The 13,892-nt window shown below is 32.5% G+C and overlaps 1 protein-coding gene across 3 annotated transcripts in view; it reads right to left on the minus strand.

Annotated features, from left to right (window-relative positions):
• Nucleotides 1–1,610: 1,610 nt before the first annotated feature.
• LOC143044807 (ATP-dependent RNA helicase DHX58-like) overlaps nt 1,611–13,892 on the minus strand; it is a 46,084-nt gene continuing 33,802 nt past the window's right edge. For 2 of the 3 annotated variants that reach the window (XM_076216974.1, XM_076216975.1), the window contains exons 7-14: nt 13,174–13,440; nt 11,791–11,953; nt 11,235–11,330; nt 7,662–7,852; nt 6,830–6,974; nt 6,026–6,250; nt 5,302–5,469; nt 1,611–4,912 (exon numbers count right to left, since the gene is read on the minus strand). In XM_076216974.1, the coding sequence (XP_076073089.1) occupies nt 4,314–4,912; nt 5,302–5,469; nt 6,026–6,250; nt 6,830–6,974; nt 7,662–7,852; nt 11,235–11,330; nt 11,791–11,953; nt 13,174–13,440 (1,854 nt within the window). In that variant the 3' untranslated portion in view covers nt 1,611–4,313. The remainder of the gene's footprint in view (nt 4,913–5,301; nt 5,470–6,025; nt 6,251–6,829; nt 6,975–7,661; nt 7,853–11,234; nt 11,331–11,790; nt 11,954–13,173; nt 13,441–13,892) is intronic. The other variant, XM_076216977.1, reaches the window with a different exon arrangement.

The following is a 13,892-nucleotide window of genomic DNA, read 5'->3' on the forward strand; positions in this document are numbered from 1 at the left end:
GAAAAATAAGGGGGCGGTATTGCAGTAACGATAATTTGATTATGTCTATGAAACAGATATTCTATAAAGGTCAGCCGACTCCTGATAACTTCCTTTAAATTTACGCATGAATAATTTCAATATCAACACTTGGTTTAATATTTCCTACCGATCAGCAATTTGGAGATATATAAACCGTTTTCAGGCGCTATGGAATATTACTACATAGAAATGGACGGTTCACAATTGGGAACTGAGATCATCTCTGTTGTCGTAAGGGTTTGTTCAAACGACCATCAATGTCAAAGTCTAGATGTAACTCAAGACCTGAAGAAGACTGGTCTGTATTTATTGTTTTCTTTATTTTATTTCCGGTAGCAAATACATGCGTTCAAGATGTAGTCATGTTCCTGACTTTGCAAAGGCATATATCATTCAGGGAATTAATTACAATTGAGTCTTCATTGTTTGTATTCAATATTAATATCCGATAAGTGTGATATCCTGGAGTCCGCTTTATTAAAAATAACAGGATGTACTTGTCTTTTGGTATATCCTGTATGATATTAAAACAATCTAAATCCTGGTCAAAGGTAACTATAATTAATTAAACTGATCTCTATACTTTAACCTACACCGACACGCTGATCTGAATTTTAACGTGCCAGTTTAAAAAGTAACCATGGTAACTGTCAACAGGAAAATATGTAATCTTACATGACCACATTCTTATGACTCAGGAGCAACTGCTTTTAAAATTATTCTTCATTGCTGCATAACCTAGCGGGGACAGAAAATATCAGTTATGAAATCTGTGGTGTAACCCAGCATGAGTTCTTGAGTTGAGCTCTACTACGTACGATGCCACATGAAGGTTTAATCGTAACATAAATAAGAAGATGTGGTATGAATGCCACATTCGATTAATAAACTGAACAATAAGTTGATAAACGGAGACATTAGTACTATGAAAAAAATCGCTATGGCCATTGAAAAAATGTGAACTTACTGTTAACGTTAAAATGATAATTTAAACAATTATCTGATGACATGTTTTTACATTTGTACGCTGCCAATAAGCTACGGATTTTAATGGAAATAAACTCATCATAGATACCAGGATTAAATTTTGTAATCACGCCAGACACGTTTTTGTCTACAAAAGACTCATCAGTGACAGTCGAATCCAAAAAGGTTAAAAAGGGCAAAATGAAGTTGAAGAGCATTAAAAGCTTTGCCAAATACAGCTACGGTATTCTATTCCTAAGGTAGAAAGGCCTTAGTATTTTAAGTATTCAAAAGTTTTGTAAACAGTAATTTATAATTATGACCTTATCAATGATAATTCATGTCAGGACATAAGTGCTGACTACTGAGCTGGTGATACCCTTGGCGAATTAAAACTCCACCAGCAGTGGCATCGACCTAGTGGTTGTAAATACACTCATCATAGATACAAGGATTGAAATATTGAATTTGTGCTAGACGCGCGTTTCGTCTACAAAAGACTTATCAGTGACGCTCGAATAAGAAAAGCTTAAAAAGCCAAAAAAAGTACGACGTTAAAGAGTCTGGAGGACCAAATGTTCCTTAAAGTTTTGTGAGTGGATGTTGAAGCAAGATAAAAATCATTCACAACAGAACAAAAATATTTTTATTCAATAGTTGATACTTTTCATTTAACACTCTTCGCATCGGTTATGTATGACATATTCCATATCATAACAAACATAAACAAAAACAAACTATCAATCATTATTATGTTAAAGTGCAGCTTTTATCAATTCTACAAAACATCTCAAATAATCATCTCCATATTCGTGATACAATTATGTGATTTCACTGTACTAATTTCAAATATGTGTTTTACAACAACTGCATGTGTTTATACTAAGATTGGATCAGGGTTTTTTACAACATTTGATATGATATGTTATGCAAACGATTATTTATAAACAGTTTTTATATCTATACTCATTTTGTCGACTTAATGTGTTCGAAACTCTGGTAAAAAAACATGTTTAAACACTTTAATAAACTATCATTTTTTTCAATATATACATCTGTACATTTATTAAACAGGAAATATTTACCTTTTCCATACACATTGTTCTGTATAAATTCGTAACAAAGTACAAGCAAAACAAATCCAAAGCAGTCTATACTTTTCATTTCGTCGAGTGAATGTAATTTCTAATTGTATTTTAATTAATAAGGAAGTAAATACAATTACACAAATAATTATCAATCTAATGATATATTCAAGTTCAGTGCAATACAATGGATTATTATTATAATCATCACGAAAACTATAATATTTTAGGATTTTATAAGATTTTCTTATCCCAGGCATATATTACCTTAGCCGTATTTGGTACAACTTTTTGGGAATTTTGGATTCTCAATGCTCTTCAACTTTGTACTTGTTTGGCTTTATAAATATTTTGATCTGACCTTCACTGATGAGTCTTATGTAGACGAAACGCGCGTCTGGCGTACTAAATTATAATTCTGGTACCTTTGATAATTATAGAACGACAAAAACTTTTGTATCAACATTATCATTATATATTTTTTTTCGTTCTGAACTAGTCAGTCGACATCTTTATAAGTTAATAATTTGAATTTGGATGTAACTGTGTCTTCTGATTGGCTGACAGTGTTTTGTGTATTATCTCATAGACATAATTTGTCATGTGACCGTGACGTCATCAACGTTTTATCATGATTTACGCCTGTTTAAAATAGAACTTACAATTAAATTATAAGGAATGTCGGTCTATTCAAAATTACATCAAAAATTTGGTGCAGACTTGATAATAGTTATTCAGTGGGCACCACATTTCTTTATGTTATTTCTTCATAGACAGAAAAAAATATTACAGTCATTCCTTAATTATTATCACTTTTGTTCAATTTTGCCTAGTATTGTTTTGTGACAAATACTTAGATATAGAGAAACTTTAAATAGCAAGACCTGATGTGTAAAAAAGACAAAAAAATCATCAGTACTTTACTGAAGTATTGCATATGATTGAAGTTTGTGGTGTTTTTTTTTGCAAAACTATATTAGATCAAGAGAAATTTCAAGCAGCATAAATGATCAGCAAAGGAAGATAAAAAAAGAAGTCACTTTGCTAATTTCGTCAGTCAACTCCTAGGGCATAAAGTCACTTAGCATCTCCTTACAAAAGAATTCCCAATGAATACGGATTTTTTACCTTTTTTTAGGGTGGGGGGGGGGGCAAACATTCAAGTAAAGAGAAACTGAACAAACGTGATTATGTTATTCATGAATAGTAGAAAGTTAAATCACAAACATACTGAACTCCGAGGAAAATTCAAAAGTTCCTAATCAAAAGCATTAATAATATACACTAACACATCAAACGAATTGACAGCAATTGTCATATTAAAGACATAATAGGTAAAGATGTCAAAATATTATGCTTGTATATAATGTATCGTTGTGGCCATTGTTGGCGATGTCCATCGATCCAGGTCAGCGTTACTGGCTGTCTAGAGACTGTAGTTTCAATCTTTTCTCAAGTTTATTAAACAGTGAAATACAAAAACATTGATATGCCTATACAATTTACGGTTCTTTTGACATTAAATAACTTATTATTACATTAGATGTACATGTATATTTCATTATAAAACGTTATTTTGATTAGCTATCAGCGATCTCGCAACATGCATCATTCTAAAATGAATTGCATGAATTGTAACATACATGATAACACACGTTTACCTAATAAAGTGCGCAGATAAATGAAACAAAAAATGATAATAATCGTGTTTCATGATCATAGCGAAAAAAATGGAATTATAAGTATTGCATTCTTCTTTCAGTAATTTCATAGGGTTGTAAAAGCGTTGACCGTCCGTAAATTCTGTCAATTCTTATACAATCCAATGCATTTACAAAAAGAAGCATTACATTCTTAATTGCATCTGTCATGTCTGTAATTTCCAGTTTTTCAAAATAAATATAATGCATGCAAATGATTGTGATAACTATATTATCCTACCAAAAAAAAGAAAATACATGTGTGTTAAAAATAGATTACCAACTTATACATGTCATACATGTAGTGTAATAGATTCCTGAAAATGTTGTAGTGTCACGTTGGGAGGAATGACTACGTTATAACTAGGCTAATGAATATTCATTATATAAAACATCAACCTGTCATTTTTAATTGAAGGTCAACGCTTTTATATATGATAGTTCAAAACGTTTTATTTATGACAAACAACAATATAGAACACGAGAATACTTCAATTTACTTATAATATCCCCTACGAATTATTTTGAGTAGTGATATTCATCATTGTGACAAGTAACGCTGAACCTCTTCATCCGAGACTTCGTCAATCCGATAAGGGAATTCAGGCCATTTTTTAAATTTTACCAAATCTTTTGAAAATTTATCAAAGAAATTGACCTTATCTTTTGAAATTGCTACAAAGTCACATTGCTGATAGACAAGTATTACTCCCCAGTTGTGACCACAAATATTCCCAAATACTCTTTCCGTTTTCTTTATCGTGTCAAATTTTGTTATCTTTTTAAGAGGTTCGCGTCTTATTCTTGTCAAAATTGTCTTGTCAAAAATTATAGTGATTTTTCTTTTTATATTTCTGATAAATTGACCATCAGCTATTGGTTTCCCACAAAACTTGCAATTAACTGTGTAGGCTCCTATGGTTTTACTGTCTGATTGGCGTTGTTGGAGTAGTCGTCCCTGAACTTCGGAAGCATAGATCCCTCGTTCGGCTATTGCAATATGTGCAGTAAGGTCAAGGTCGATTACTTGTTCAATTGCATTTTTCATGTAGTATTGCCTTAATATATTTTTGGTTTCCCTTTCAAAATCTTCTGAAGACGCAAGGATGACTTCCCTTCCTCCTTTGTCTCTAATTCGTCCTAGAAATAGAATTATGTTTTATACATGTAATGATATATCAAAGGAGTACTTTCTATCATTTCTATATTTTCAATTAAAATCAAAACATCACTAAGCTAGACCTGAAAACAACGTACCTTTATGATAAGTTATGTTTTTGTCATTTAAACCAAGTCCGGAAAAGGACAGAGTTGTTTTCAGTTCGTTTTAGTGCATAAGCAAAAAGTATCGACCCATTTCTTCAACTATGTCAACTCATTTGAAACAGATCGAACTTCTTCAAAACATTAGTCAGCAGTTATAATCATTAACTGCTCATTAGAACAGTGATGTATTTATATTATAAATACTTGATCAGGTGAATGTTAATTGTCTCATCTTTCTATTTTCAAGCATTTGTCATAATTACCTCTCATTTGATAGCTACTTATTTCATCCACTCTAAATTTGTATCTAATCATCAAATTGCATTGTGGAATATCAAGCCCTTCGCATGCAACAGAAGTTGCAACGATACACAAATGTTCTCCTTCTCTAAATCTTCCCATAACCTCAAGTTGTTCATCAATATGTAGACCTGAAAGTCAACAAAGTTGTTAGAGCTCCTTAATTTGTTAAGCAAAAACACAAATATAAATGAACAGAGTACAATGTATCATCTTTGTGTTCTTTGAAGTTTTTTTTTGTTAGTCAACCTTTTAATCATCAACATCAATAAATTGACATCAAGTGTTTGTTCAAAACAAATTTAAAGACAAGAGAGAGCTTTAAGTTTTCCAAATCTGAATTTTCCATTTCTATGTCATATCCATTCCAGCGATGAATGCATATAAGTTAAATGTTCCCTAGAAGGTACGAGATTCGAAAGCTTGCGTTTAGATTGATTGACCGATGATGAACAGATTAGATGAACACAGTTATTTTTACAGACGAGCCTACCATTTTCTTATGAACAAGGTGTGCAAAAACATGTTTTCGTTTTGAGTGTATTAGCACACTCCCTAATGAAGTCCGTGTAAATTTGCATGCATCACACATCAATTGAGTATACAAGCGCCATAAGGTTCATGCAAAAGTTTTCTACTAATAAGAAAATGGTATGCAAGCACATTATTTTACGAAAATACAGTTACCTGCTTTATCCTTTGATTTTGTTCCCCCCGTCAAATGGGTAGCTTTTAGACAATGTGGTAGTCTTTTTGCTAGCGCTTTTGCAGATGCTCTTGTTTTAACGAATACCAGGAATCTTGAATCCTCATTTAATATTTCATATTCCTGCAGAAGTGTTTTTATTATTTCATTAACGTCTGGATTACTCTCAACGCTGTGCCTTATCTCCCGTAGACGTGTTGTGACATCTGCAATATTACCAAAGGTTATTTGTCATGATTAGTTTGTTATTAATCAAATTATAATTTCTGACATGTGTGCCTCCGAGGATATAATAAAGATATAATTCATTCAAACATGATAAAATGTAAAATTAGCTTTAAACATGTTAAACTGAACCATGTGAAGACAAAAATAAAATTTGGTATAAAGATCAAGACAGTATATTTATAATTCAATTAAAAAGGGTATTGCTAATATTTGACAGAAACAAGGTTAAATAATCAATTGAGGCTTACCTATTCCTCAAGAAAGATACCAGGTTTAATCCAAAAAAAATCACTAATGTACGAATTCAGAAATATGACAGTTGTTTTGCAACTGCTATGTTGATTGATATAGAAGACCATTTGATTTTGTCAGGTTTTATTGAATTTTTCCTTTTGGAATTTACCTTGAAGTTTGGTATTTTTTTCAATACTTTTTTATGTTAAATATTCCGACAAAAAATTTTTCAATTCGCAATACGTAGAATAAGACATGATTGTAGTGAAAAGAATCAAAACAATGTGTTTCAGATATTTAAAGAACTTAATTTTGGAGTTTACCTTTTAGTGCTTCTATAATTTCTCTTTCTTGTATAGTGCTTGCCTGTTGGCTTTCATACGAGAATAGTCCATATGCATCGGTAAGCAATTCAGTAACATTGTCAATTTCAAGTAATGAATTCATTTCCAAACATTCTACGTATAACTGCAATATAAGTTTCAATGAAAATTAGTGATAATGAGCATTAATTCTTTTCACAGAATTTTTAATTAATTTTTTTCTGAACGATGTATTCATCAATATGAAACAGAAACGGGTTACGGAACAGTTCTAGTTTAATGATTTATCTTTTTTTTTTGCAATCGTGTACAAATAACTTGACCTGCAAGAACTGACAAAAAACATGTTTTTATCTTTAAAGCTGGTTAAACAACTGTACCATTATATTCTCACTTTATGTCAATGTTAAACTGTTGCTGATCTTCAAAATGTTGTGGCAGGAGGACCGACTAAAAGGTTAATTTATTTTCAAGTATGTCAATGTGATTGTCATGTTGCATTTGTCTAGGTAATGTATTTTCCTCAGTAATTTTATATTCTTTATGTAGATGCAACTGATTTGATATCTTGCAAAATAATTGATTTGTTGTACATTGAGAAATATATATACAAAAGAGAATTGTTGAAAGAAGACAGGTATGGCTATCCTGCATAGAGCAGAAATTGCTTCACAATCTAAACAGCCTGTTGGTAAGGTTCTTGTTGCAAAGGGTTAGTTTACTCAAACATTTTACTCAGTCTGTCTTTGACTTTCTGCTTGTCACTGTGTATTTCTGTATTTTTTACTTGTATTAGGATTTGCTAAACAGCGTATTTAAAATATTAGCAAACCTCTAGATGTCTTAGGCAAATATGAATGAGACGGGGCACATCTGCGTCTTTTAACATTACGCTTTCAGTTTTTCTCTTTGTTTCACTTATCCATTGTACATAACGGGTAACTCTTTTATCTAACGGTGCACTTTCTAGGGCAGATAGCAGAGTTCTTGTTTCGAGGCTATCTTGCATTAGAAATGAAGTAACTGAAATTTTAAATCAATGTTCAACATGTTGAATAATTATACAAAATATCAAAAACTTATCAATATACATTGTATAGTCGTATATTAAAAAATAACAAAAGCTTATAATTAAACAAAGTATAGTCTTATATAAGAGAGGTAACATATACCAAAGGGAAATTCAAACGCGAAAAGTCGACAACAGTTTGACAACGCCATGGTACAAAAATAAGAAAAAGACAAACATACAAACAGTAAACACAACATAGAAAATGAAAGACTTAGCAGTACGAACCCAATCAAAAACTGAGGGTGATCTCATTTGAAGGCCAGGGAATCTTGCTTCACATGTAACACCCGTCGTGTTGCCCATATTAGTACAAACCCAGTGAAATGTCTAATGAAATTGGTCATATTCGCGGAAATAAGACAGGATTAATATTTTAGTAACGGCAATTGAAACATATCCGTTGTCATCTATGAAACTGATATTCAATAACGGTAAACCAACTCGTGATGGTGTCCATTAAATTTACAAATGTATGATTTCAACTGCAGCACTTGGAACTCTTAATTTAATAGCTGTCTTGCGAGCAGAAACACACTATTAAGGAAGATATGGTAGAAAATATCGAAGCATTTGAGAAATGTATACTCTGTATGAAAGCGCTGCTTGAAGGTTCACAATTTGGAAGCTGAAATCATTATTATTATTATTTACAATATTTATATAGCGCATTATCTAATTAAAATTACTCTAAGCGCTTAACATAAAACAATCAATGCAGTTAAAAAAAAAAGGTGTTAAACATTAAAACAATCAATGCAATAAGAATAAAATAAAATTTTGAAACACATAATATAAAAAAAAAAAAAAAAAAAAAAAACAAACCAAAAGGAACAGAAAAGTTAAAAAATAAATAATCATAATTAAAAGGCATATTATACTACAACGAAAAGAACAAAGTTAAAAAGCCACTGTCAGTATAAAAAGTTACATGTAATCACTGAAAGCGAGTCTAAAATAATGGGTTTTCAAATTTTTCTTAAAAAGTTCCATTGAGTGTTCATGTCTTAGATGGCTAGGAAGATTGTTCCAGAGACTCGCAGTAGCTTTGTCGAAACGTCTTTCTCCATAGATTTTGGTGCGTACACGAGGTTGTATAAGCTGCATGGCATTTTCCGATCTTAGAGATCTTGATGGTTGATAGGCACTAATGAGTTCCTCAAGATAGACGGGCGCTAGACCATGCAGGATTTTGAAAGTATACAAAAGAAGTTTATATTGTATTCGGTACTGCACCGGAATCCAATGAAGAGACACAAGAACTGGTGTTATATGATCATGTTTCTTGGTACGTGTAACGAGCCTGGCTGCCGTATTTTGTACTCGCTGTAACTTATTGACTAAGCTGGTATTTACTCCATAAAGCAGAGCGTTTCCGTAGTCTAGACGTGACGTGACGAGCGAGCAGACTAAAGTTTTACAGGCATCCTCAGTGATATATTGCCGAATTCTACCAATGTTCCTAATTTGGAAGAAGCACGACTTCGTGATGCCATTGACCTGCTTTTCCATGCTTAATGTTCTATCAAAATAAACACCAAGATTTTTTACCACAGATGCATTGCTTACTATTGATCCATCAAATAACAGATGACAATTCGAAAATTCCTTTACACGATTTTTTGGTGAAAACAAGATCAGTTCCGTTTTGTCTTGGTTAAGTTTCAGCATGTTTAAGCACATCCATTTACTAATGTCAGCTAAACAAGTCTCTAGACGGGAAGATATGTTTTCCCAATTATCGAGTGGTTTGATAACTAGGTAGACTTGCGTGTCATCAGCATACCCATGATAGCTAAAGTTGTGTCGCCGACATATTTCACTGATCGGTTTTGCAAAAATACAATACAATCGGGGTCCCAATACCGAACCTTGTGGAACGCCATATTTAATGTTTATTACATCTGACAATACGGAGCCAATTGCTACACGTTGAGTTCGACTTTCAAGATAGGATCTCATCCATGACAGCGCTGAGCCAGTTATGCCGTAAGAGTATTCTAACCGATTGATCAGGATTGGATGGTCGATAGTGTCGAATGCAGCGGATAGATCGAGCATAACAAGTACCGCACAACAGTTATTATCAAGTGCCAATACTATATCATGGTGAACCCGTAGTAGAGCCGTTTCTGTTGAATGACAAGCACGGTATGCTGACTGCATGTTGTCGAAAAATGAGTTTGCTTCAAGATGCTGCTCGAATCGAGTTTCACTCACCTTTTCCAAGATCTTTGAGATAAAAGGCAAGTTCGAAACGGGACGATAGTTTTTTAACTCATCAGCGTCAAGACCGGGCTTTTTCAACAAAGGTCCTAAAACCGCTTCCTTGTAAAATGCAGGAACTTGCGATTCTGCCATTGAAGTGTTTATTATCTTGGTTATGATAGGAAGTAAGCTGTCGAGACATGATTTTAAGAGGTAAGTAGGAATTGGGTCGAGTTCGCGTGACTTTACTGGAGCTCTCTTGATAATCTTTCGAACTTCTTCAGTTGACGCTGGTGAAAGCGAAGTAAGCGGATTACCGTCGAATTTCACATCGGCTTCAAGAGCATTATCATCTCTTTTGTCGTAAAAATGTTTACAATTTTATTGTCAATTTCTTGATGCAAGTCATGATATGAGGCAGACTTAAATGTAACTGTTGTATCCTTTATCTCAAGTTGGATGGGATAGATGCATTCAACATATATAGTCAACAAATTTTGAATAGTTTAAGGAGAGAACATCAACTATAAAACGGAAACTTGAGTTAAAGAGAACTGCTTACGTCCTTTCTTCGATCCTAAAAAATGCCTATATGATGACAGCCTCATATGAACAAAGAAAAAGACTGCAAGAAAAGCAGCACATTTGGTTCCCATGGGAATTTCAATTGATTATTACAACCACGTAACCGGACCTTAAACATACGTTAAATCAAATACCTTGATAATGTTAGTTTCAGAGAATATTTTGTTTTGTTTGAGTAAGAGTGATTTTTATCGAGTGCGAGGTATCGCTCCCTATGGCAAGTTACAAGTATCTACCTTGAAAATGTTTAAATGAACAAAGCAGGACCAACTCTTTCAAGTGGAATACTTGTGTAAAAAGTAGAAGAGTCAAATATTTTAAAACAACTGCAAAATGAAAGATCCAGTTCATCAAAGATATACTGGTTATACAATGTGCATATTTATTTTATTATTTTTTTAATTCGAATTACTTGGTATTCTTCTGCTATTTTTGCGCACTATGAAACAGCAAAGTTGTAAACATACATTAGATTTTTTAAGACAATATATGAACTGGTCTACGATGCATTGCTAAGCTATTTAAACACTATAGTACAATTACCTTTTCTGTTAGTAAATACACTTTCCACATTTTTTATGGCTTTAAGAAGAATGCCTTCTACAGGATCATGTTGTCTTTCAGTAGACCGAATTTTTACTAAAATAAAATAAAACAAACACATGATGATTTTACATCAAATGAACTTTCAAAAATATCTATTGTAGCTTTTCCCTACAAAATTAAAAAAGAAAGAAAGAAAAGTATCTTTTGTAGACGAAACGCGCGTCTGGCGTATATACAAAATGTAGTCCTGGTATCTATGATGAGTTTATTTTCTATATTCAATGCTTTCGTACCAATCTAATATTTTAGTATTATTTATCAAAAGTACGTTTTATTTAACGCATATACTTAATTGTGTAACACGTATTTGTTGTTCAATGGCCAAACTTGTTAAAAGGTATTGGGTCAAACTATTGCGCAATATTAATGTTTGTCATTTTGCATGATTGTATGATAATGTGGATAAACAAATATTGTTTTCGAAGCAGAGACAACATATTGTAGATATTTTCACAATACAAAAATGAAATATTAGCACATAATTAAATAAGACCTTTTGTTGGGGTTGATGAATAATTTAACAGTTCTTGTTCATATTTTCGGACAACTGACAGCTTTGATACATCCATATTTGCCATTAGACATTTCAAATGTTGAACAGCAGAAAATCCATCGTCTGCCCTATTCGTTCCGGGCGAAGCCGTCAAACCTAAAACCTGAAATGTTTAGTTAAGACATATACAGTCAGAGCGTTAACTGTGTATATCAGTTATGTGTTTGAATTTCAAAAATGTTGTGGTATGCTAATTTTTACGTACTTTGTACATGTTGTATGGTTCATGAATTTCTCGGTGAATTTTTTTTTTTTTTTTTTTTTGCCTTTAGTTATTCAAAAACCACATGGTCTAAACCACATTTTGGGAAAGTATCGAAAAAATATTGATTTCTTTACCAACTCATGTCTACCTTTAGCATGTTACGTTCATATCATGTTATGATTTTTTTGCCTTTAGTTATTCAAAAACCACATGGTCTAAACCACATTTTGGGAAAGTATCGAAAAAATATTGATTTCTTTACCAACTCATGTCTACCTTTAGCATGTTACGTTCATATCATGTTATGATTTTCATTGTACGTTCTTTTGATATTAATTAGTAAATCCATGTTAATGGTCGAATTTAAATTGTTAATAGAAGGAGAAAGAGTACCAAAATTGTTCATGTGCCTTTCAGGAATCTATACGTTGTTTTTTATGTGTTCTTTGAATTATTTTAATGTTTTTGGGTATGCACACAGTGTATACCATCTACCCTATAGTTGAAAACCTATGCATTTAAGTTATCATAACTTGTCATATTCATGTATTTACAAATTGCTCCAATTGGGGTTTTTGCAAAAGTATATAAGGAAATATGCGCTCTTGAATAAGGTTAATTAATTTAGTAAAGCATTGTAATCCTGAACACGGCCTAATCTAACATACTTTTTTTTTCTTTTCTTGCTCCAAGTCAGGAGCCTCTGACCGTGGTAAGTCTTGTAGGATTTTTAATTTTAGTGACATTTATATATATGAGAGTTTAGTATGACGTCCGTGATCACTGAAATAATACGTGTTTTTGTTAAGGGGCTAAATCACGCCTCCGGGTGGGGTTTTTTCTCGCTGTATTAAATACCCATTGGTTGCCTTCGCTTGTTTTCTGCTCTTTGGAAGGGTTATTGTCTCTTTGAAATATTCCTATTTCCATTCTCTATTTTATTGTTGAACAATTTATCCCCTCCAACAATGATTTTATTAATTTCAGCATACTAGCAATTAACTTTTCAAAAACAAAATTGTAATGCTCTTCATTATTCATTAATGTCTCCTTAATAATCACTTCTGTAATGATACAGCCTCGAAAATATTTGAATATAACGATCTCAACTTACAAACCTGTGGTGTCATGCTGGATTCCGATTCAAATTTATGCCTCCTGTAATAATTCATAATTTCGTTGAATGGGTTTCGTCGTACCACATGATGACATTCGTCCAAAACAATCAGTGTGAAAAGATCCATCGGAATTTTATTCTTTGACTTTTCATCAAGGTGATTACATAGAGATTTAGGAGTACAGAAGAACAAAGTTACACGTCGTACTATGCTAGGAAATGGTTCACATTCACCTTCCAAACTTGCATCCCATTTATAGATTTTCCCCTGAACAAAATGATATTGTGTTTTAAGTAAATTTGATATTTGATAAATGGAGAAACACGTTGTATCATTTTTTTTTTCATTATTTATTTTACAGCTGCGATTATTCTTACGATGCAAAATCGTAATTGTATAACCAGGCATATATAATATTAATCGTATTTGGCACAACTTTTTGGAATTTTGGGTCATCAGTGCTCTTCAACTTTGTACTTCTTTGGCTTTCTTTACTATTTTAATCTGAACTATTGTCAAAATGTCCAATTTTAATGTTTTTGTGTATTTCTCTGTCCGTAAATTTCTTGCATTTATTTGTACTGTAGTCCTGTCATGTAGTGTGATTGTTTTATTGTTATATTTAACATTGCCATACAAGCGCGAGGTTTGGCTAGCCGCAAAACCCGGTGAAACCCACCATTTTTTCTTAAAATGTCCTTTCCCAAGTTAGGAAAATG

This window comes from Mytilus galloprovincialis, chromosome 9 (assembly GCF_965363235.1).
Source record: "Mytilus galloprovincialis chromosome 9, xbMytGall1.hap1.1, whole genome shotgun sequence".
Lineage (NCBI taxonomy): Eukaryota > Metazoa > Mollusca > Bivalvia > Mytilida > Mytilidae > Mytilus > Mytilus galloprovincialis.